The sequence below is a fragment of the Oncorhynchus nerka genome, linkage group LG10, assembly GCF_034236695.1.
Source record: "Oncorhynchus nerka isolate Pitt River linkage group LG10, Oner_Uvic_2.0, whole genome shotgun sequence".
NCBI lineage: Eukaryota > Metazoa > Chordata > Actinopteri > Salmoniformes > Salmonidae > Oncorhynchus > Oncorhynchus nerka.
Window position 1 is genome coordinate 46,775,427 of NC_088405.1, and position 24,789 is coordinate 46,800,215.

The window sequence follows — 24,789 nt, forward strand, 5'->3', positions numbered from 1 at the left end:
CTGTTCCTTAGGTAAGCACAATGGTCTTGTAGTGGATGCGCGCTTAGACTGGAAGCCAGTAGACTCAGACATTTACGAAAGATGCATTTGTGTTTAGTGAGTCCGCCAGGCCAGAGGCAGTAGGCGTGACCAAGTGTTCTCTTGATAAATGTGTGAATTTGACAATTTTCCTGTCCTGCTGAAATTGCCTTTCGCCATATGCCTGATAGACAGTATGTGGATCCCATATTTGTATTTATTATGGATCCCCATTAGTTGCTGCCAAAGCAGCAGCAGCTACTCTTCCTGGGGTCCAGCAAAATTAAGGCAGTTTATACAATTTTAAAACATTACAATACATTCACAGATTTCACAACACAATGTGTGTCCTCAGGCCCCTAATTCACCACTACCACATTCAGTGGGGCAAAAAAGTATTTAGTCAGCCACCAATTGTGCAAGTTCTCCCACTTAAAAAGATGAGAGAGGCCTGTCATTTTCATCATAGGTACACTTCAACTATGACAGACAAAATGAGAAAAAAAATCCAGAAAATCACATTGTAGGATTTTTAATGAATTTATTTGCAAATTATGGTGGAAAATAAGTATTTGGTCAATAACAAAAGTTTATCTCAATACTTTTTATATACCCTTTGTTGGCAATGACAGAGGTCAAACGTTTTCTGTACGTCCTCACAAGGTTTTCACACACTGTTGCTGGTATTTTGGCCCATTCCTGCATGCAGATCTCCTCTAGAGCAGTGATGTTTTGGGGCTGTTGCTGGGCAACACGGACTTTCAACTCCCTCCAAAGATTTTCTATGGGGTTGAGATCTGGAGACTGGCTAGGCCACTCCAGGACCTTGAAATGCTTCTTACAAAGCCACTCCTTCGTTGCCCGGGCGGTGTGTTTGGGATCATTGTCATGCTGAAAGACCCAGCCACGTTTCATCTTCAATGCCCTTGCTGATGGAAGGAGGTTTTCACTCAAAATGTCACGATACATGGCCCCATTCATTCTTTCCTTTACACGGATCAGTCGTCCTGGTACCTTTGCAGAAAAACAGCCCCAAAGCATGATGTTTCCACCCCCATGCTTCACAGTAGGTATGGTGTTCTTTGGATGCAACTCAGCATTCTTTGTCCTCCAAACACGACGAGTTGAATTTTTATCAAAAAGTTATATTTTGGTTTCATCTGACCATATGACATTCTCCAATCTTCTTCTGGATCATCCAAATGCTCTCTAGCAAAATTCAGACGGGCCTGGACATGTACTGGCTTAAGCAGGGGGACATGTCTGGCACTGCAGGATTTGAGTCCCTGGTGGCGTAGTGTGTTACTGATGGTAGGCTTTGTTACTTTGGTCCCAGCTCTCTGCAGGTCATTCACTAGGTCCCCCGTGTGGTTCTGGGATTTTTGCTCACCGTTCTTGTGATCATTTTGACCCCACGGGGTGAGCCCCAGATCGAGGGAGATTATCAGTGGTCTTGTATGTCTTCCATTTCCTAATAATTGCTCCCACAGTTGATTTCTTCAAACCAAGCTGCTTACCTATTGCAGATTCAGTCTTCCCAGCCTGGTGCAGGTCTACAATTTTGTTTCTGGTGTCCTTTGACAGCTCTTTGGTCTTGGCCATAGTGGAGTTTGGAGTGTGACTGTTTGAGGTTGTGGACAGGTGTCTTTTATACTGATAACAAGTTCAAACAGGTGCCATTAATACAGGTAACGAGTGGAGGACAGAGGAGCCTCTTAAAGAAGAAGTTACAGGTCTGTGAGAGCCAGAAATCTTGCTTGTTTGTAGGTGACCAAATACTTATTTTCCACCATAATTTGCAAATAAATTCATAAAAAATCCTACAATGTGATTTTCTGGATTTTTTTTCTTCATTTTGTCTGTCATAGTTGAAATGTACCTATGATGAAAATTACAGACCTCTCTCATCTTTTTAAGTGGGAGAACTTGCAAAATTGGTGGCTGACTAAATACTTTTTTGCCCCACTGTATCTACAGTACTAAATCCATGTGCATGTATAGCGCGTATGTTATCATGTGTGTGTGCCATATGGCACCCTGTTCCATTTTGACCAGAGCACTATAAAGGGAATAGGGTGACATTTTGGATGGCGCTATCGTAATCTTCTACTGTTGTCCATGTAGGCAACGTTCATTAATATTGAACATCAAAAAAGCTGACAGCATATTTCCTACGTTAACAAATGATCAGCTGGACAAATATATACAGCTTCTGTCTCATGGTCAGGAGATGGCGATAGAGCCTATAGGATCCATTCATATCACTTAATAGACAGCCTACAAAGTTACAAATCAATGAGATTACTATATATTTTAGGATCTTAATTTCTCTAGTTGAACTGTTATCTGGGACAGCAGGGATCTCTAAGGAGAGCAGTGTTTCTATAATGAGTATGTCGTGTGTGTGTGTGTGTGTGTGTGTGTGTGTGTGTGTGTGTGTGTGTGTGTGTGTGTGTGTGTGTGTGTGTGTGTGTGTGTGTGTATGTGTATGTGTGTTACAACAGGATGTCTTCATGTGTGTCCTCTCCTCTGTGTGTGTTTCCGTCAGGATCTTCATGTGCCAGTAGGTGTGATTGACAATCCAGACAACATGGACAGCCTGAAAAGGAACGTATTGGAACATAATGGACGACAGACTCGCCAACACCAGGTCTTACAGGTGAGTCCTGTGTGTGTGTGTGTGTGTGTGAGTGTGTGTGTGTGTGTGTGTGTGTGTGTGTGTGTGTGTGTGTGTGTGTGTGTGTGTGTGTGTGTGTGTGTGTGTGTGTGTGTGTGTGTGTGTGTGTGTGTGTGTGCACGTGCCTTACAGGTAACTCAGGTGCCATGGGTGTGATTCAGGTGCCATTTTTCACATGCAGAAAGCAGTGCAGATCTATTCAACTTAGCTGTCATGAGAAATCAAAAGAAAAATATTGAAGAGTGACTGACCCATAAGGAACAATGTGTAAGGCACAGTAAAGCGTAGTTCAGTGTGGTAAAGCGTAGTAAAGGTCAGCAAACAATAAAACCAGCGCTTACAGCGAAGGTCAGGGGGTGGCCAGGGAGGAGAAATGGCTTAAATAAACTTCTGTGACATTATGAATTCTAGGAGAGAAATGTTGGTTAACTTTAGACAGACAGGAGAACCCGAAAGGTCTGGGCTCAAGAGGTGAAATCAGTGGTTACTGACTAAATCCAGGGGGAGCAAATTATGCTATAGCAAAAGCATTTCATCATGTAAAATGTAACAAGTAAAGCTTCTAAAATTGCTTTATCAAGTACTTACAATAAAAGTAGTAGTGTCTGTGTAATTTACACATACACGCACAGGAAATACTTATCTAGCTTGTTAAACTGCAGGTGAAAGGCTGAAACAGTGCCTTCTGGCATATTGGCTGCTTGATCTGGGCAACACTAGTTTTATCTTCATACCTTCTTCAAAGAGCAGGGGAAATTGTAACTACTTAAAGACAGACTCCAAAGGCATGATGCCAAGACCTTAATTTAATGTAAGCAGTCCAAAGGTGAGTCATCTAGATGCCATAAAGCTACTCTGTTTTCTTTCTATGCATTACAGGCTACATATGGAGTACATAGACTTGGTTCAAATGCAAGAAAACATGTCAAATAGGCCTACATTTGAAGTTATTAAATATGCTTTCATATGTCATGATTTAGTGTCCTGATAGTGTACTGTAAGACCAGTCCATATTTGACTGACACGCATGGACAGTCTTGTGCTTTTGTCTTCAAAGCTGAACAGATTGGTCTCTCCCCGCTTGTCTGGAGGGGGAGGGGGGGGGGGGGGTGAACCCACTTATCCTGTCTAGCTAAAGCCTCTTATTAATCCTGTAAGGGGAGCAGTGGGGTGTGGGCCATGGGCAGACATAACACAGCTTAGATTGGGCAGACACACACAGACCAGTCTGCCCTATTGTTCCAGTAACGCTTCAAGGAGTAAAGAAGAAGGGGGATCACTGGGACTCTGCTCTCAGGAAGATCGCAATGTGGACATGGGTATGCAGTCACTGAAATGCAAAGATGAGGGAGTGCTAGGACTGAGCAATCATAAGTGGTGTATCCTCTAAAATAAGGCTCATCTAAAAATTAATGTCTCAGGTCTCATGCCAGTTTTCTTCTGTCTTGTTTGTGTCATTACCAGAGTACTCCATTGGACCTGATCGAGATGGGCAAGTCACTGAGGTTCCAAGCAGAGCACCCCCACCTGGTCAGTCTGGGTAGTGGCCGTCTCAGCACAGCCGTCACCCTGTTACCCCTGCAGGAAGGTAAGCACTTCTGCATCTCAGAAACATTAAAAGGGGTCTTCTATTCAGTACTTTGTTCATGCAGACTGGTCTTGAAAAAATACCTTGTGCTGAAAGCTTGAAGAAATATTGATAAATAGAGAGAACTCCTAAATGGTTTGACAGTTACACCAAGAAATATTATGACCATAAGTGACAAAAGGTCCATTACAGGAAATGAGCTGACAAAATGTCCATTAAAACTATTAAACAAATCATCCCAGACTGGTTTCCTAGAAGCATTCAAGTCTTTCCATAAGACGCTGATTGAGAATGATACCGGACACTCTTACACAGTAATGACCAAAGCTGGTACTTCTGAAGAGAAAAATCCCCTACTGATTTATTTATGGCAATATCCATCCATCCATGAACTCACTTATTTCCTGGCATAGAGCCAGCTGGTGGATGATATCATAGGCATCGGGGAGGAGGAAGAGGAAAGAGGGAGGGAGAGAGGGATGAAATGAAAGTGACGTGCTGTAGCTGAACAGTGGAGCCAGTGTATTCAGAGCCCTGCCATATCTAATCATCCTAAGAATGACAACTAGAGGACTTTGTGATACGGAGGGGATGGAGAAGCTGAAACTGAAAACAGGGATTCATTCGAAAGGTTTGAGATACACCATAAAACACTGAGAGGGAAAAATAGGACCATAGCCTGACCTTGTCTTCACCCCCTGAAAAAAACACAGTTGAAGCACACTCTCTCTCTTTCTCTCTCTCTCTCTCTCTGCACACACTCCCCCTCTGCCCTTCTCACCCTCAGCATTGTAACTCTGCCAGTGCCAGTGTGTTAGTTCCTCCAATGTCTTGTTATTCCTTTATCCACATCTGTCCGTCTGGAAGGCCCAGACGCCAAAACAAAAGGAGCAGTGCTGGGAGGCTGGAAGGAGGTGAAGTGGAATAGCCCACTGGACATGGAGATAGTGAATAGGAATCTAAGGCAGCCTGCTGGGGTATTCTCAGTGGTGTCTCTCCCCTATGTTCCAGGGCTATTTTAACAGTGTGGTGAGGCCAGGGGAAAGGCAAGGGACTTGTTAGATGAAGGTTTGATTTGTCTAATCTTAGCAATTTCTTCTTAGCTAGCTACATAGCCGTCTTTGTATCATAGATAATTGCGTAATTATCGTATTTCGTCATCCTAACGCAGTCTACACTGCCCTGCAGCTAGCCAGCTAGCTAACGTCCACCGTTAGCTAGTCCACCGTCTACCGATTAGCAGCACAACTATTACACTCAACTGAACGACTTGATTAGTGTAGTGTTAGCTAGCTACATAGTTGTCTTTGCTGTCTTCGTATCCAAGATAATTGTGTAGTTTAGAGTGTGTAGTTTTAGAGTGATTATCTTAATTTACCGAGGTTAGCTAGCCAGCTATTTGTCGTCCTTAACGTAGGAGACACTGCTAGCTAGCCAACAGCTAGCCAACGTCTACCGAACAGTACTTCCGCACTCAACAATCCGGTCGCATTTCGCTTCGCTCCACAGGTAGTATCACATTTTTCATTTCATTTCATTACAGTACAACGACTTGATTTGTTTGATCGTAGCTAGCTACATAGCTAGCTACATAGCCGTCTTTGTATCAAAGATAATTGTGTAGTCTTGAGCGATTTCCTAGGTTAGCTAGCCAGCTATTGTCGTTCTTTTAACGCAACGTAACGTAATCAACACTGCTAGCTAGCCAGCTAGCCCCGAATAGCAGCACAGTAGCACAGTAGAAACTATTACACTCAATGGAACGACTTGATTAGTGTAGTGTCAACAACGCAGACACTGCCAGCTAGCCTACATAGTCAACAACGCAGCCTCTGCCAGCTAGCCTACTTAAGCAGTACTGTATCATTTTAATCATTTTAATCAATAAGATTCTTGCTACGTAAGCTTAACTTTCTGAACACTCGAGACGTGTAGTCCACTTGTCATTCCAATCTCCTTTGCATTAGCGTAGCCTCTTGTGTGTCTGTCTATCCCTGTTCTCTCCTCTCTGCACAGACCATACAAACGCTCCACACCGCGTGGCCGCGGCCACCCTAATCTGGTGGTCCCAGCGCGCACGACCCACGTGGAGTTCCAGGTCTCCGGTAGCCTCTGGAACTGCCGATCTGCGGCCAACAAGGCAGAGTTCATCTCAGCCTATGCCTCCCTCCAGTCCCTCGACTTCTTGGCACTGACGGAAACATGGATCACCACAGACAACACTGCTACTCCTACTGCTCTCTCTTCGTCTGCCCACGTGTTCTCGCACACCCCGAGAGCTTCTGGTCAGCGGGGTGGTGGCACCGGGATCCTCATCTCTCCCAAGTGGTCATTCTCTCTTTCTCCCCTTACCCATCTGTCTATCGCCTCCTTTGAATTCCATGCTGTCACAGTTACCAGCCCTTTCAAGCTTAACATCCTTATCATTTATCGCCCTCCAGGTTCCCTCGGAGAGTTCATCAATGAGCTTGATGCCTTGATAAGCTCCTTTCCTGAGGACGGCTCACCTCTCACAGTTCTGGGCGACTTTAACCTCCCCACGTCTACCTTTGACTCATTCCTCTCTGCCTCCTTCTTTCCACTCCTCTCCTCTTTTGACCTCACCCTCTCACCTTCCCCCCCTACTCACAAGGCAGGAAATACGCTCGACCTCATCCTTACTAAATGCTGTTCTTCCACTAACCTCATTGCAACTCCCCTCCAAGTCTCCGACCACTACCTTGTATCCTTTTCCCTCTCGCTCTCATCCAACACTTCCCACACTGCCCCTACTCGGATGGTATCGCGCCGTCCCAACCTTCGCTCTCTCTCCCCCGCTACTCTCTCCTCTTCCATCCTATCATCTCTTCCCTCTGCTCAAACCTTCTCCAACCTATCTCCTGATTCTGCCTCCTCAACCCTCCTCTCCTCCCTTTCTGCATCCTTTGACTCTCTATGTCCCCTATCCTCCAGGCCGGCTCGGTCCTCCCCTCCCGCTCCGTGGCTCGACGACTCATTGCGAGCTCACAGAACAGGGCTCCGGGCAGCCGAGCGGAAATGGAGGGAAACTCGCCTCCCTGCGGACCTGACATCCTTTCACTCCCTCCTCTCTACATTTTCCTCTTCTCTCTCTACTGCTAAAGCCACTTTCTACCACTCTAAATTCCAAGCATCTGCCTCTAACCCTAGGAAGCTCTTTGCAACCTTCTCCTGAATCCTCCTCCCCCTCCCCCCCTCCTCCCTCTCTGCAGATGACTTCGACAACCATTTTGAAAAGAAGGTCGACGACATCCGATCCTCGTTTGCTAAGTCAAACGACACCGCTGGTTCTGCTCACACTGCCCTACCCTGTGCTCTGACCTCTTTCTCCCCTCTCTCTCCAGATGAAATCTCGCGTCTTGTGACGGCCGGCCGCCCAACAACCTGCCCGCTTGACCCTATCCCCTCCTCTCTTCTCCAGACCATTTCCGGAGACCTTCTCCCTTACCTCACCTCGCTCATCAACTCATCCCTGACCGCTGGCTACGTCCCTTCCATCTTCAAGAGAGCGAGAGTTGCACCCCTTCTGAAAAAACCTACACTCGATCCCTCCGATGTCAACAACTACAGACCAGTATCCCTTCTTTCTTTTCTCTCCAAAACTCTTGAACGTGCCGTCCTTGGCCAGCTCTCCCGCTATCTCTCTCAGAATGACCTTCTTGATCCAAATCAGTCAGGTTTCAAGACTAGTCATTCAACTGAGACTGCTCTTCTCTGTATCACGGAGGCGCTCCGCACTGCTAAAGCTAACTCTCTCTCCTCTGCTCTCATCCTTCTAGACCTATCGGCTGCCTTCGATACTGTGAACCATCAGATCCTCCTCTCCACCCTCTCCGAGTTGGGCATCTCGGCGCGGCCCACGCTTGGATTGCGTCCTACCTGACAGGTCGCTCCTACCAGGTGGCGTGGCGAGAATCCGTCTCCACACCACGTGCTCTCACCACTGGTGTCCCCCAGGGCTCTGTTCTAGGCCCTCTCCTATTCTCGCTATACACCAAGTCACTTGGCTCTGTCATAACCTCACATGGTCTCTCCTATCATTGCTATGCAGACGACACACAATTAATCTTTTCCTTTCCCCCTTCTGATGACCAGGTGGCGAATCGCATCTCTACATGTCTGGCAGACATATCAGTGTGGATGACGGATCACCACCTCAAGCTGAACCTCGGCAAGACGGAGCTGCTCTTCCTCCCGGGGAAGGACTGCCCGTTCCATGATCTCGCCATCACGGTTGACAACTCCATTGTGTCCTCCTCCCAGAGCGCTAAGAACCTTGGCGTGATCCTGGACAACACCCTGTCGTTCTCAACTAACATCAAGGCGGTGGCCCGTTCCTGTAGGTTCATGCTCTACAACATCCGCAGAGTACGACCCTGCCTCACACAGGAAGCGGCGCAGGTCCTAATCCAGGCACTTGTCATCTCCCGTCTGGATTACTGCAACTCGCTGTTGGCTGGGCTCCCTGCCTGTGCCATTAAACCCCTACAACTCATCCAGAACGCCGCAGCCCGTCTGGTGTTCAACCTTCCCAAGTTCTCTCACGTCACCCCGCTCCTCCGCTCTCTCCACTGGCTTCCAGTTGAAGCTCGCATCCGCTACAAGACCATGGTGCTTGCCTACGGAGCTGTGAGGGAACGGCACCTCAGTACCTCCAGGCTCTGATCAGGCCCTACACCCAAACAAGGGCACTGCGTTCATCCACCTCTGGCCTGCTCGCCTCCCTACCACTGAGGAAGTACAGTTCCCGCTCAGCCCAGTCAAAACTGTTCGCTGCTCTGGCCCCCCAATGGTGGAACAAACTCCCTCACGATGCCAGGACAGCGGAGTCAATCACCACCTTCCGGAGACACCTGAAACCCCACCTCTTTAAGGAATACCTAGGATAGGATAAAGTAATCCCTCTCACCCCCCCCCCTTAAAAGATTTAGATGCACTACTGTTCCACTGGATGTCATAAGGTGAATGCACCAATTTGTAAGTCGCTCTGGATAAGAGCGTCTGCTAAATGACTTAAATGTAAATGTAAATGAAGAGAGGGAGGGGGCTTTTGGGGTAAAGTGTTTCACCCCTCTTGGGCTGGTGGAGTAATGTGCTCCACTCCTTGTTTCTTGTCTTGTGTCTCATCCCGACAGACAGACAGACAGACAGACAGACAGACAGACAGACAGACAGACAGACAGACAGACAGACAGACATGTAATTTATCTATTTGAAAATTAAGGTCCTGGAAGTATTCAAAATAGGAAGACAGTGGTTATTCTAATACATTCCCTCTAACCATCATTCGTCTGCCATCTGCCAGTGGTCTGTCTCTCTCAGGGCTAGCACCTGCTGTTAGCTTGAATCTACACTCTACAAGTGACTTGGACCCGTGATGGCCTTGACCCCAGGCTCTATTCCTTTACTGTGACATCAGAGGGATCAGCGTTCCACTGACTGACTGTGGCTTTGAACTACAGTCCAGTCCTTCTCGAAAATAATTTACTACCAAACGTGGGCATGATATAATAGAACAGAAGATAATACAATTGAATAGAATAGTTTAATATCCCAGTGGGATATTCTTTCTGATGATGTGTATAAAGGATTCATGTTGACATGTATGTGTAACTCATCATTGTGTTGTTGCAGGGAGGACGACCCTGGGCAGTGGGAACACAGACATCCCTCTGCAGGGTCCAGGCATCACTGATCAACACTGCTATATCGACAATAGGGCAGGCAATATCACCCTCAACCCCTGTGGGAACCATTGCTCCATGGATGGTCTCCCCATCTCCAAGCCTGTACACCTTTCACAAGGTACTAAACTGGTTAATAACACATTTTGTACAATGTTATAAGAGTGATTTGGATTATTATCTGACATTTCATGCCATAGTGTCTTCATATATCTGTACCTGTATGTAGCCTAATATCTCCAGTTGGTCATCTCAAAATGAAACCAGGTTTCCATTTCACTAAATCACCATGCTCATTAATTGAATACCTAGCTAGCGTTTTCTCCTTTAATAAGAAACACAGGCAAGACATAGAGAACCGCCCATGCTTTATGGCTCATGCATGACCTTGACCTAGATGGAAGGGAAACTTGATTAAACAGGCTGTAATAATTGCTTCACACAGTCAGCCTCTCTCTCTCAATTTTCAATTACATTTCAATGTCAATTTAAAGGACTTTATTGGCATGGGAAACATATGTTTACATTGCCAAAGCCAGTGAAATAGATAATAAACAAAAGTGAAATAAACAATACAAAAATGTACAGTGCACTCACAAAAGTTCCAAACTAATAAAGACATTTCAAATGTCATATTATGTCTATATACAAAAGGGAAAATAAATAAACATAAATATAGGTTGTATATTTACAATGGTGTTTGTTCTTCACTGGTTTGCCCTTTTCTTGTGGCAACAGGTCACAAATCTTGCTGCTGTGATGGCACACTGTGGTATTTCAACCAATAGATATGGGAGTTTATCAACCTCATATTTGTTTATGAGAACTTTGTGGGTCTCTGTCTGTATATATATAGGACAGCAGAGTCCTCCCTCCCTCCCCTGCAGTTCCACATTTGATTTAGTTAGGTTTGCTGCATATTAATTCTGATTTCTCTCAACAAGTAAGACAGAAAATCTCTATACTCTCTTCAGTAACGTGTGGACTTTCATTCCAACCAAAAGAGATGCCTGTAAACTGTTAAAATGACCCCAATTAGACTTGTATTTAAAAAAAATCTCTAAACGTTTAAGGGCCGGCTATTCATGAATCATGAATATATTTTCATATAAAATAGCTAAGTGGAGTAGGGATGTATCTTTGCATGTAACCTAACCACCAAATATATACATAGGCCTAACTCTAGTCTACCTTTTCCAACATTATTTGCATGTTATAGGCTTAACACTTAATTACTTGTTGTAGTGTAAAGTGCTAGGAATTGGGTGGGCTGCAGCATTAATGAGAGAAGTGGTGAGTAAGAGTAAGGCTCAGGTTATAATACAATAGAAAACTAAACCAATCTCTTATCCTGCCCCGGGTTATGCATTCCATTTGTAAAACTCGCAGCTCACTGGGACATGGTCGCATAATAAATAAACTCCACGCCCCCCTCCGGCGTTATGCAGACAGGGTTGGGCAGGCAGTTTGACAATAATATCATTTGTGGACTGGACAGCCGGTGTGTGGGACACGGAGCCAACAGACAGCTCTTAGGACGACACCGACAATAAGGCATTGGTACTCCGGATTCAGCGTTGTTGGCTATCTGCGTTATTTTTGGAACTTGGATCATTGGCCAGCAAAATGCTATTGATGAAGCATATCACAAAAGCCTGCTTAGCCTAAAGGGTCTTCTAATTCACTTTAATCGGACGCTGGACATCAGCGCTTTTTGTGCTGAAGAAGCAGGACGTCAAGGAACGCACGGAATTGTATTTATTCGTACAAAGACGCTGCAGACGCACGTGCTACATGCACGTTATAATTACATTTCAAAGGAACGTGAGCTCTTGCTTTTAAATGACAATTATGCCAGTGAATGTATCAAATTAATTGCAGATACACGTAAGTGCATATACCTATTTGATTATTAGAGAGCAATTCCGCCACTTTTCAACCTCATATTCATTATCTCCATAAAAAGAAAAAAACGCGTTTATATGATCTGTGGTTAAAAATATATGAAAGGTCCTATAAAATGCTTCTTTGTGACATCACATTGTAGGATTAAAAGTAAGAAAAACAGTGATTCTCATAGTGTTTTTTAAAATGTTTTAACTTTTTAACATGTTTTTTTTTCTATGCAACGTAGAAATGTACCGTTTTCACATATGTAGACTAGTATTGTGCTGGAGATAATTACAATTAGGTTGGAAAGTGGTGGAATTGCCCTATTGACTGTTACTCATTATTTTTCAAAAGCTCTGCCAGATTCCTAATTGTGTGAGAGTCATTTTCATAAAGTGTGCTGAGCACCAAGATTGGATATGTTGGGGTGTGTGGTCATTGCTTTGTTGATGAAAAAATACCAATGCTTTATTACACAGACACTGTTTGCAAACAGTTTATGAGCTGTTATTGTAGTGACAGGGATTATTTAAAATACTATTTGAAGAGGTAGAGTTTCAGATGTTTTCGGAAGGGACTCTGCTGTCCTAGCTTCAAGGGGAAGGTTGTCCTGCCATTGGGGTGCCAGGACAGAGAATAGTTTGGACTGGCCAATAGACTAGAGGTGGCAGAACGGGGTACTCGGGATGGGGTGTAGGGTTTGAGCGTAGCCTGAAGGTAGGGAGGGGCAGTTCCTCTTGCTGCTCCACAAGCAAGTACCATGGTCTTGTAGTGGATGCGAACTTTGACTGGAAGCTAGTGCGGAGGAGCGGAATGACATGTGAGAACTTGGGAAGGTTGAACACCAGACAGGCTGCAGCGTTCTGGATAAGTTGCAGGGGTTTGATGGCACAAGTGGGGAAACAGCCTATAACAAGTTGCAGTATTCCAGACGAGTATGGATGACAAGTGGCTGCATTATGACCTGCGCTGCTTCCTTTGTGAGGTAGGGCCATACTCTACGGGTGTTGTAGTGCATGAATCTGCAGAAGCGAGTAACTGCTTTGATGTTTGCAGAGAACGACAGGGTGTTGTCACACCAAGGTTCTTTGCACTCTGGGAGGGGGACACCGTGGAGTTGTCAACCATGATGGAGAGGTCTTGGAGCGGGCAGCCATCCCTGGGAGGAAGAGCAGCTCCGTCTTGTTGAGTTTGATGTGGTTGCCAGACATCTAAGATGAGATATCTGCCAGGCACACAGAGATGTGTGTCACCACCTGGGTGTCAGAAGGGAGGAATGATAAAAATAGTTAAGTGTCATCTACATAGCAATGATAGGAGAGACCATGTAAAGATATGACAGAGCCGAGTGACTTGGTGTGCAGAGAGAAGAGGAGAGGGCCTAGAGCTGAGCCCTGGGGGACACCGGTAGTGAGAGTACGTAGTGAAGACACAGATCCTCGCCACGTCACCTGGTAAGTGTGCTGAGCCTGAGACGCCCATCTCTGAGAGGGGTAGGATCTGATGGTTCACAGTGTCAAAGGCAGTGTATAGATCTGGGAGGATGAGAACAGAGGAGAGAGCTTTGGCAGTGGGGAGAGCATCTGTGACACAGAGAATAGCAGTCTCGGTTGAGTGACTCATCTTGAAGCCTGACTGTTTAGGGTAAAGAAAATCGTTCTCAGAGATAGTGAGAAAGTTGGTCAGAGACAGCACCCTCAAGTGTTTTGGAAAGAAAAGAAATAAAGGACTGTCTGTAGTTTTTTTTACGTCAGAGGAGTCGAATGTTGTTTTTTTGAGGACGGGAGTGACTCGGTCCATTTTGAAGTCAGAGGGGACGCAGCCAGTGGTCAGGGATGAGTTGATGAGGGAAGTGAGGAATGAGAGAAGGTTTCAAGAGATGTTCTGAAGAAGGGAGGAGGGGATGGGGTCGGCAGGCAAGTTGCCAAGCATTTTATCAATGTTATATGTCACATTAGTACATTGTTATTTACAGTATGTCTTGCATATGTTTTAACCTTGTGTTGTCTATGTGTGTCATTCATTTAATTAAATTGTATTTTAATACAAACCTTGGCTGTCATCTCCTACACGACGCGATCATCTCTGTGCCTTGACTCGTTCCCTCAGCACATTGGCACATTCGAGGGCGCCGAGTGCACTTGCCTTGGTGCTCTGTAGGGTCCTGGCGACTGCTTCACAGGGCCCGAACAGTGCTTCACTACACAGCTGAGCGCCTGTTTGTGTAGTCACTCGATTTTTGCTCTTGTTTCCCCTTGACACTCTTGTCATCCTTCAGTATGTTGAGTGTGGAGAGGAGAGTGCTGCAGACAAGCGAGATGGCTTTTGTGCGCATGCACCTCCTGGTTGGACACAGACCTAGGATATTGGTCACTACTTCTTCCACACCAAAAAGAGACTTGCACAACTGTTTACGCTTGCGTGATTCCCTTATGACGACTGCCACGCCCTGCACAAAGTTCAGTGTGTCAGACACAAGGCTTACCTTGGGCAAAACGTCTTGCAAAACCAGATCCAGTGAATGGTTACTACAGTGCACACACTGCACATGGACCCTGGACATGCCTCTTTCAGTCGAGTCTGCACACCTGAAAAATGGTTTGACATGCTTGCTCCATCAAAGCAATATCCCTGGAACCGTTCCATGGGAATGTTTAACAACGCAAGAAGATGCCCTTCACACACAAGAACAGATTTTCAGCCGTAGAGTCGGGGGCTTTGTAAAACCCCCAAAACTCAGTTTGACACCAGGTTCTGGTTGACGTACTGGAGATTGTTCCATAGTGCACACGTCAGTGGTGCCACCATCAGTCAGGCCATAGAAGAGACACTGATACGCGAGACACAATCACCCTCTGTACGGCGTGAGCCAGTTGTTGAATAATCTCATTCTGTATCGTGTCCCACATTCAGTTGTCTCTCCTGAGAACCCATTCCTGTTCCTTTGGTAGATTGTAAATGGGCTCTATCATCAACTTGTAAAGCACACCGTCACGAGTTTTGTCACCCCTGAAAGGAACAACAGCTTTGTTCCTGGCAATGCACTGTTCTGTAACAGCCATATCTGAAACCTGTAATCCGCTCAAACATTTTCCTCACTGATAACATTTTTCTTCACTGTTTTAATGCATGTGAAGCAAAGCACTCATTCATCTTCCTAAACATAATGCAGCCACTGACATTTTGCTAATCAACCTGACTTAAAAGCACAGGAGAAGTTTTCTGTTCCAAATTGCCTCCCTGGGGAAGGCAGTCATCCTACAGCAGTTATGGCTGATTAGCTAGCTTAGCCTTGGGTGCCGGAATGCAGTAGGCTAACGGGGGCTCTTACAGTTGGTGGAGTTAGCATCTTGCTCCATGGAGGCTATGGTTTCTGTGCCAGTCACATTACTGGTGGCTTACTGCTGCAGGTACTAGATGCAGCAGACCCACGGATTTCATCTGTTAGGGCTGCTGTGATGGCAGTTTTTTTTGGTTGGCTAGTACCAGGATTGAAGAAATCTGAAATGATTTGTGATACATTTTTGATTGACCTTGATCTTGTAAATGCTAACTGCTAGCCTACAGGAAGGAATGAACCGGAAAACTTCAACATCACGGTAGTGCATTGTCAGTGATTGGTTGTAGCTTACAGTATAAAGATTTGATTAAAAATATATATTTATCTCCCCTACCCCAATCCCATTATAATTTATATCAATAATGCAATGGACATTTTTGGATTTTTTTTTTTGGGTGCAACAACACAAATTCTGACACCTCTTCTGTAGGGGGTGCTGCCGTTTTGCCATTTCACCACAACTTGATGACATCAAGACAACTTGCGGGCAGTGGGTTCAGAAAAACAACATAAAAACTGTATAACAACAAATGTATATATATATATACTGTATACCACCACCTAAAAGGGCACTTGGCAAGTGGGAAGGCAAAGGGACATGTGCTCTGCAGAGGTAGACTCTATATGTGTGTGGGAGTGAACTATTTTAAGGGTGAAATTTAACAATATACTTTAGGCTACTCACCTGTTGTTCATCTCTCTCTCTCTGCCTGCTATTCATCTGGCTTGTTCCTAGAATGTATGTGCTGTTCTTGTTATCGATAAAACATCTCCCCTTGACCCTTTCACCCTGGATCTGGACCACCACGTGCTGTCACCCTAGCTCCCTCCCTTCACACCTGTCCGAGAGTGGAATGTGGTTCACATTCCACTGTTGTTGTGTCAATACAGTAGGTTGTCACTAGCGCTAAGGAACATTTTGACCGGGATCCTCTGACCAACCAAATGTTGGCTAACAAATATTTATTGTGCCATATTGTATTTTCAGGTATTTTTTATTTATTTTTAGTTCATTTGTAAATCTAAGAGCAGTGTGTAACAGGGAATCCTAACCATTCAACCAATACATTGATTAGTGACCTTTCAGAATTTACGGGACGTGGTACTAAGATGAATTTGTGGGAGAGTTATACTTTTTCAATTTCAGCCCGGGAAGGGTTTAGTATTTTTTTTTATAGTATTGTATTTTTTTCTCAGTGTTTCTGAATTAATTGCTTATTAAATCTCAATGTGTGCTCAATGCCTCCCATCATTTCTGATCCTTTGCTGGGTGCGCAATATCAAGTGTGTGTGCGCCTAATTATTTAGTGTGGTCTCAATCAAGTGAGCCATAGGCTATACGAAGTGCATTAGTGGAGAAGCACATGGTAAAGTCATATTTATAAGACAATTTCCTAAATATGATAGGCTATTAACATCAAACATCCATTTTCATTTTTTAGTGGTACAATTTTCTCCATGTACCACTTATTATAAATAAAGCACAGTCCCTTAGGTCTACATGACATTATGTCATTTCTCTCTCTGTGATTTTGTGTTGGCTGAGACTTGTCCTACACAGCATCTCCTAACATGTTACCTCAGACTTACGACTCTCTCGCTCTCTGTCTCTCTCTCTCTCTCTCTCTCTCTCTCTCTCTCTTTCTCACTCTCTCTTTCACTGATTGTTCTGCTCACACAGCCAGGGACATTTTCATAATTAAATGGCCTTTAGAAGTCATAACTCACCACGAGGTGTCTATCCTCCACTGAAACACACCTGGCTGAGATTGATTAATCAGCTCTTTACTCACTACAATGTCACCAGCCAGCCCCGAGGTCTGAGTGGTCTGAGTGGTGTGAGTCAGAGACAATGACTGTGTATGAAGGAGTCGGAGATGACGAGAAGAGTATGAATAGAAACAAGGACTAAGCTTCGTCATTCTGTTTTGATATAGGTTTGTGTGTGAGGTGTGTGGAAAGCTTAAAAATGCAGCGCTGGCTATCTATATCTATCATGATGGATGTGAACCACACCTGGAAGTACTAGCTTGACTCTCAGATGTATAGAGCCAGGAGAAGTAGTAGACTAAGGACTGGATTAAATCCGTAGCTCTTCAGCGGTGTTGCGCTGTTGAAATGTAAAAGTAATTTTCGATTGAGCCGAAAATTATGCAGCGTTATTATGCAGCGTTTACCGTGAATTAAGTCTCTGCAATTGCGGAAACATGGCCTATAAATATCAATCAAGCTACAACACTGATGTTGGGTGCTGTGTAGTTTGTCCAGTCCTAAGTGGTTTGAAAAGCACAGCACTGAAATATGCCCTCCTGCCCTGAAGAACATGGTGTTACTTTGTTTACAGTACATGTAATAGAGGTGGTATAGGATAGGCTCTTGTTTGTGGTAGCAGGGAAAGTATCAGGCACTCTGGCCAGTGACTGCAGAAGTGAACAAAGGGACATAATATGGTGCTTTAGCTGTTTTCACAACACCGTTGTCAAGTTTTCATGTAAAATTATTCATTATTTTCTCCCCCAATCTTATGTTCTTATCTGCCTTCAGCAGTCTTCGTTTCCAGAGTGCTCCTGACCCACTGTGGTGTCGGGCCTATGTTTCATGTAGGGCGACCCTATCAAACTTACATACCTAGCAAGCAAGCATAGATCGGATCATTGTCGTTTTGGAAAACGCGTTTCACAGGTGACAAATTTCCATTTCACCCATAGAAATCCTATTTAATTCCTAATTATATGGTTCCACCACCATTGGGAATGCATGTTAACACAGTCTTGGAAGCCTAACCTTCCATCTCCTACAGTAGTCCTTCTCTTGTCCCTCCAGGGTGCATGCTGTGTTTTGGTCAGTCAGCCTTTTTCCGCTTCAACCACCCAGAAGAGGCCCTCAGAATGAAGAGCATGCTGCCTGGAGGAAGCCAGGGGCCCAGCGCCTACAAGAGCCATCACACAGGTAACCATCACACCACACCAACTCACATCACACTACACTACACAGCATGCTGCCTGGAGGGAGCCAGGGGCCCAGTGCCTACAAGACCCACCACACAGGTAACCATCACATAGGAACCACACAGGTAATGATAGAGCAGGTGTACTCAACTCTTATTTGAGAAGGTCCGGTAAAAACACATTTAGTAGGTGGCAAAGATCCGGATGGATGTTTTCATTTATTGGCATAGTAACAATAAACGTCTCGCAATCCATGCAACCCCAAACTGTTCAAACTGCTCACACCCCTCTTGTTGGACATTTTAAATCTCAGTTCCTGCAATTCTACACATTTTGCCATGGAGCGGAAATAACAGTTTTGTTCAGTTTTCTAAGCTAATTTGCTGCAATTCTATACATTATACAATGGCTTATGTGTGTTCATATGATACCTGAGTGACTCAACAAAATCAAATGGTGGTCCCCTGGGGGTTGAGGCCCCTGGGCACATATTCTGGCCATGATAACTACAAGATTTAGATTGTTAAATTAAGCTAACAAGCTATCTAACAAGTGTCACTGTTCCAGACTCAGATGTTCTGTTAGCTGGTTACAATATCTACAGAGCAGATAGAGTGGGTAGAGGAGGAGGTATTGCCATTCAGTGGGGCAAAAAAGTATTTAGTCAGCCACCAATTGTGCAAGTTCTCCCACTTAAAAAGATGAGAGAGGCCTGTAATTTTCATCATAGGTACACTTCAACTATGACAGACAAAATTAGAAAAGAAATCCAGAAATTCACATTGTAGGATTTTTAATGAATTTATTTGCAAATGATGGTGGAAAATAAGTTTTTGGTCACCTACAAACAAGTAAGATTTCTGGCTCTCACAGACCTGTAACTTCTTCTTTAAGAGGCTCCTCTGTCCTCCACTCGTTACCTGTATTAATGGCACCTGTTTGAACTTGTTATCAGTATAAAAGACACCTGTCCACAACCTCAAACAGTCACACTCCAAACTCCACTATGGCCAAGACCAAAGAGCTGTCAAAGGACACCAGAAACAAAATTGTAGACCTGCACCAGGCTGGGAAGGCTGAATGTGCAATAGGTAAGCAGCTTGGTTTGAAGAAATCAACTGTGGGAGCAATTATTAGGAAATGGAAGACATACAAGACCACTGATAATCTCCCTCGATCTGGGGCTTCACGCAAGATCTCACCCAGTGGGGTCAAAATGAACACAAGAACGGTGAGCAAAAATCCCAGAACCACACGAGGGGACCTAGTGAATGACCTGCAGAGAGCTGGGACCAAAGTAACAAAGCCTACCATCATTAACACACTACGCTGCCAGGGACTCAAATCCTGCAGTGCCAGACGTGTCCCCCAGCTTAAGCCAGTACATGTCCAGGCCAGTCTGAAGTTTGCTAGAGAGCATTTGGATGATCCAGAAGAAGATTGGGAGAATGCCATATATATATGATCCCAAACACACCGCCCGGGCAACGAAGGAGTGGCTTCATAAGAAGCATTTCAAGGTCCTGGAGTGGCCTAGCCAGTCTCCAGATCTCAACCCCATAGAAAATCTTTGGAGGGAGTTGAAAGTCTGTGTTGCCCAGCAACAGCCCCAAAACATCACTGCTCTAGAGGAGATCTGCATGGAGGAATGGGCCAAAATACCAGCAACAGTGTGTGAAAACCTTGTGAAGATTTACAGAAAATGTTTGACTTCTGTCATTGCCAACAAAGGGTATATAACAAAGTATTGAGATAAACTTTTGTTATTGACCAAATACTTATTTTCCACCATAATTTGCAAATAAATTCATTAAAAACGCTACAATGTGATTTTCTGGATTATTTTTTCTCATTTTGTCTGTCATAGTTGAAGTGTACCTAAGATGAAAATTACAGGCCTCTCTCATCTTTTTAAGAAGGGAGAACTTGCACAATTGGTGGCTGACTAAATATTTTTTTGCCCCACTGTATATACACTACCTGTTAAAAGTTTTAGAATACCTACTCATTCAAGGGTTTTTCTTTATTTTTAATATTTACTACATTATAGAATAATAGTAAAGACATCAAAACTATGAAATAACACATATGGAATCATGTAGTAACCAAAAAAGTGTTCAACAAATCAAAATATATTTTATATTTGAGATTCTTTAAATAGCCACCCTTTGCCTTGATGACAGCTTTGCACATTCTTGGCATTCTTTCAACCTGCTTCACGAGGAATCCTTTTCCAACAGTCTTGTAGGAGTTCCCACATCTGCTGAGCACTTGTTGGCTGCGTTTCCTTCACTCTGTCCAAATCATCCCAAACCATCTCAATTGGGTTGAGGTCGGGTGATTGTGGAGGCCAGGTCATCTGATGCAGCACTCTGTCACTCTCCTTGGTCAAATAGCCCTTACACAGCCTGGAGGCGTGTTTTTGGTCATTGTCCTGAAAACAAATGATAGTCCCACTAAGCCTAAAGCGGATGGGATGACGTATCACTGCAGAATGCCGTGGTAGCCATGCTGGTTAAGTGTGCCTTGAATTCTAAATAAATCACAGACAGTGTCAACAGCAAAGCACCCCACACCATCACACCTCCTCCATGCTTCACGGTGGGAACCACACATGGAAAGATCATCCGTTCACCTACTCTGTGTCTCACAAAGACCAGATTAGTTTGGACTCATCAGACCAAAGGACAGATTTCCACCGGTCTAATGTCCATTGCTCATGTTTCTTGGCCCAAGCAAGTCTATTATTATTATTGGTGTCCTTTAGTAGTGGTTTCTTTGCAGCAATTCGACCACGAAGGCCTGATTCATGCAGCCTCCTCTGAACAGTTGATGTTGAGATGTGTCTGTTACTTGAACTCTGTGAAGCATTTATTTGGGCTGCACCTGAGGTGCAGTTAACTCTATTGAACTTATCCTCTGCAGCAGAGGTAGCTGTGGGTCTTCCTTTCCTGTGGCGGTCCTCTAGAGATCCAGTTTCAACATAGAGCTTGATGGTTCTTGCGACTGCACTTAAAGAAACTTTCGAAGTTCTTGACATTTTCTGGATTGACTGACCTTCATGTCTTAAAGTAATGATGGACTGTCGTTTCTCTTGCTTATTTGAGCTGTTCTTGCCATAATATGGACTTGGTCTTTTACCAAATAGGGCTATTTGAGAACATAGCCCAGCAGACAAATCATTATAAACAGTAACCAGCCAAGTAGAAGAATTACACAAGTCAGAAATAGAGATAAAATTAATCACTCACCTTTGGTGATCTTCATATAATTGCACTCAGACATTCATTTATTCAATAAATGTTCATTTTGTTCGTTAAAGTCTCTCTTTATATCGAAAACCTCTGTTTTGTTCGCGTGTTTTCTTCAGTAATCCACAGGCTCAAACGCAGTCACAACAGGCATACAAAAAGTGTATCCGTAAAGTTCATAGAAGCATGTCAAACGATGTTTATATTCAATCCTCAGGTGTTTTTTTAGCCTAAATAATCGATAATATTTCAACCGGACAATAACGTCGTCAATATAAAAGGTAAACAAGAAAGGCACTCTCTCGGGATTGCTCATGAAAAAGCTCTGTGACACGGCAGGGTCCACTCATTCAGACTGCTCTTACTCCCTCATTTTTCAGAATACAAGTCTGAAACAATTTCTAACGACTGTTGACATCTAGTGGAAGGCATAGGAACTGCAATTTGAGTCCTAAATCAATGGATACTGTAATGGCATTGAATAGAAGAAAAAAAACAACTTCCTGAATGGATTTTTCTCAGGTTTTTGCCTGCCAAATCAGTTCTGTTATACTCACAGACATTATTTTAACAGTTTTGGAAACTTTAGAGCGTTTTCTTTAATTAGGGCACGTTGCTCCCTACCCTAGTGAAGTTAAGAAGGAAAGAAATTCCCCAAATTTAGCAGACAAATTATCCAGATCAACTTAGTTTGTGCATTCATCTGAAGATGAATGCACAGCTCGGTGGGACAACCACATGTCACAGGCATAGTAAGTATACGTTTCCTCAATAAAGTAGCTATCAGCAAAATCAGAGTAGGAAAAGGGGGAAGGGAGGAGTCAAGTGCAAGTGTTGGTTCAGGAAAGTGTGGTGAGGGGGGGGACTCTGCTGTCCTAGCTTTAGGGGAAGCTGGTTCAACCACTGGGGTGCCAGGACAGAGAAGAGCTTGGACTGGGCTGAGGGGAGCTGCCCTCCTGTAGGGTTGGGGGGGCCAAGAGAATAGAGGTGGCAGAACGGAGTGCTCTTGCCGGAAGCAGTAGCAGCAGAAACAGCAGTAACAACAACCAACAATAACAAAAGGATGGAAATAGTGCCAGGACCATCATCACAAGAGATGAGTCATTCGGCAGCTTGAGGATGTCCTACTTCACCATTAATGGCATCGTCCATTTTAATTTCAAAAAGTAGCTGGCAATACAGCTAGCTCTGAAGAACCTAGCAAGCTAAACTGGTTAAGCGCTAACTCACTAACATCACTAACAACTAATTCAATTATTGTCATCATTTTTTTTTACTTGTGTTTTTGTAAAAACAAAACAAATGTTTTACATTGATGGAACATATTTTTTATGCCATTATTATAGGCTTAGTCAAAAAAACAATCACAGATCTGAGTTATCTTGTTGCAGGTGTGTTGGACACAATGCAATAACTTAAAAGAAAAGAGAAACAAACACACTGCTCTTGTTATATTAATGCAATACATTTTGTATGCCATCATCTACACTGTAGATAGCTAAGCCTTATAGCCTACAAACTAGCTGGCGCTAGTGCTGTCAAATAGTCCCACGTGTGCAATCAAGGGATGTGCTACTTTGATGAGTGAAGAACCTTAGCAAGCATGCATAGTGTTCGAAACAAACGACTGGATCCATAGATATAGAACAAAAATAATGAAAGACTGGGTCACGTCTCTGGCATGTATGAATTTACTTATCAAAATGAAAATATCAATGAAAATATGTAATTTCTATTCCAGTAAATATGTGCTTTAGTATTGTTTCTTTGGCAGCTGTGGTATAATCAAATAACATTTTATTGGTGGCAGATGCTAATGCGAGTGTAGCGAAATGCTTGTGCTTCGAGTTCCGACAAGGCAGTAATATCTAACGAGTAATCTAACAAATTCACAACAACTACCTTATACACACAAATGTAAGGGATGAATAAGAATATGTACATATAAATATATGGATGAGCGATGGCTGTGCGGCATAGGAAAGATGCAGTAGATGGTATAGTGCAGTATATACATATGAGATGAGTGATGTCGGATATGTAAACATTATTAAAGTGGTGTTATTTAAAGTGACTAATGATAGGCATAGGCAAGATGCAGTAGATGGTTTAGAACAGTATATACATATGCGATGAGTAATGTATGATATTTAAGGTGACTAGTGATACCTTTATTAAGTCCATTTATTAAAGTGGCCAGAGATTTGAGTCTGTATGTTGACAGCAGCCTCTCTATGTTAGTGATGGCTGTTTAACAGTCTGATGGCCTTGAGAGAGAAGCTGTTTTTCAGTCTCTCGGTCCCAGCTATGATGCACCTGTACTGACCTCGCCTTCTGTGGACCTATTGGGGCGGTAAGCAAATTGGAGTGTGTCTAGGTAAAAAGTACCAAATTTGACTTTTCTGTTTTAAAATGCCTGTGTCTCAGGTAGGGTGGAGGTGATATGCTCCTTGACTAGTCTCTCAAAGCACTTCATGATGACATAAGTGAGTGCAACGGGGCAGTAGTCATTTAGTTCAGTTACCTTAGCTTTCTTGGGAACAGGAACAATGGTGGCTATCTTGAGGCATGTGGGGACAACAGACTTGGATAGGGATTGATTGAATATGTCCGTAAACACACCAGGCAGCTGGTCTGCGCATGCTCTGAGGACGCGGCTATTGATGCCGTCTGGGCCGGCAGCCTTGCGAGGGTTAACACATTTTAAATGTTTTACTCACGTTGGCCACGGAGAAGGAGAGCCCATGGGCTTTGGTAGCGGGCCATGTCAGTGGCACTGTATTGTCATCAAAGCGAGCAAAGAAGTTGTTTAATTTGTCTGGAAGCAAGACATCGATGTCTGCGACAGGGCTGGTTTTCTTTTTGTAATCTGTGATTGACTGTAGACCCTGCCACATACGTCTCCTGTTTGAGCCGTTGAATTGCGACTCTACTTTGTCTCTATGCTAACGCTTTGCTTGTTTCATTGCCTTGCGGAAGGAATAGCTGCACTCTTTGTATTCGGTCATGTTTCCAGTCGCCTTGCCATGTTTTTAAGCGATGGTTTGCTCTTTCAGTTTTGCGTAAATGCTGCCATCAATCCACGGTTTCTGGTTAGGAAATGTTTTAAAAAGTCACAGTGGGTACGACATCTCCGATGCACTTGCTAATAAACTCGGGCACCGAGTCAGCGTATGCATCAATGTTTTTGTCTGAGGTTATCCAGAACATATCCCAGTCCACGTGATCGAAGGAATCCTGAAGCGTGGAATCCGATTGGTCAGACCAGCGTTGGACGGACCTGAGCACGGGCGTTTCCTGTTTTATTTTCTGTCTATAGGCTGGGAGCAACAAAATGGAGTCATGGTCAGATTTGCCGAAGGCAGGGCAGGACTT

The 24,789-nt window shown here is 44.0% G+C and overlaps 1 protein-coding gene across 9 annotated transcripts in view; it reads left to right on the forward strand.

Annotated features, from left to right (window-relative positions):
* The window catches only part of phldb1a (pleckstrin homology-like domain, family B, member 1a), an 80,392-nt gene that overhangs the window by 13,815 nt on the left and 41,788 nt on the right, over positions 1 to 24,789 (forward strand). For 8 of the 9 annotated variants that reach the window (XM_065023456.1, XM_065023455.1, XM_029670054.2 and 5 more), the window contains exons 2-5: positions 2,567 to 2,677; positions 4,160 to 4,283; positions 9,936 to 10,106; positions 18,039 to 18,164. In XM_065023456.1, the coding sequence (XP_064879528.1) occupies positions 2,609 to 2,677; positions 4,160 to 4,283; positions 9,936 to 10,106; positions 18,039 to 18,164 (490 nt within the window). In that variant the 5' untranslated portion in view covers positions 2,567 to 2,608. Of the gene's footprint in view, positions 1 to 2,566; positions 2,678 to 4,159; positions 4,284 to 9,935; positions 10,107 to 11,452; positions 11,873 to 18,038; positions 18,165 to 24,789 lie in introns of those variants that run through there. The other variant, XM_065023461.1, reaches the window with a different exon arrangement.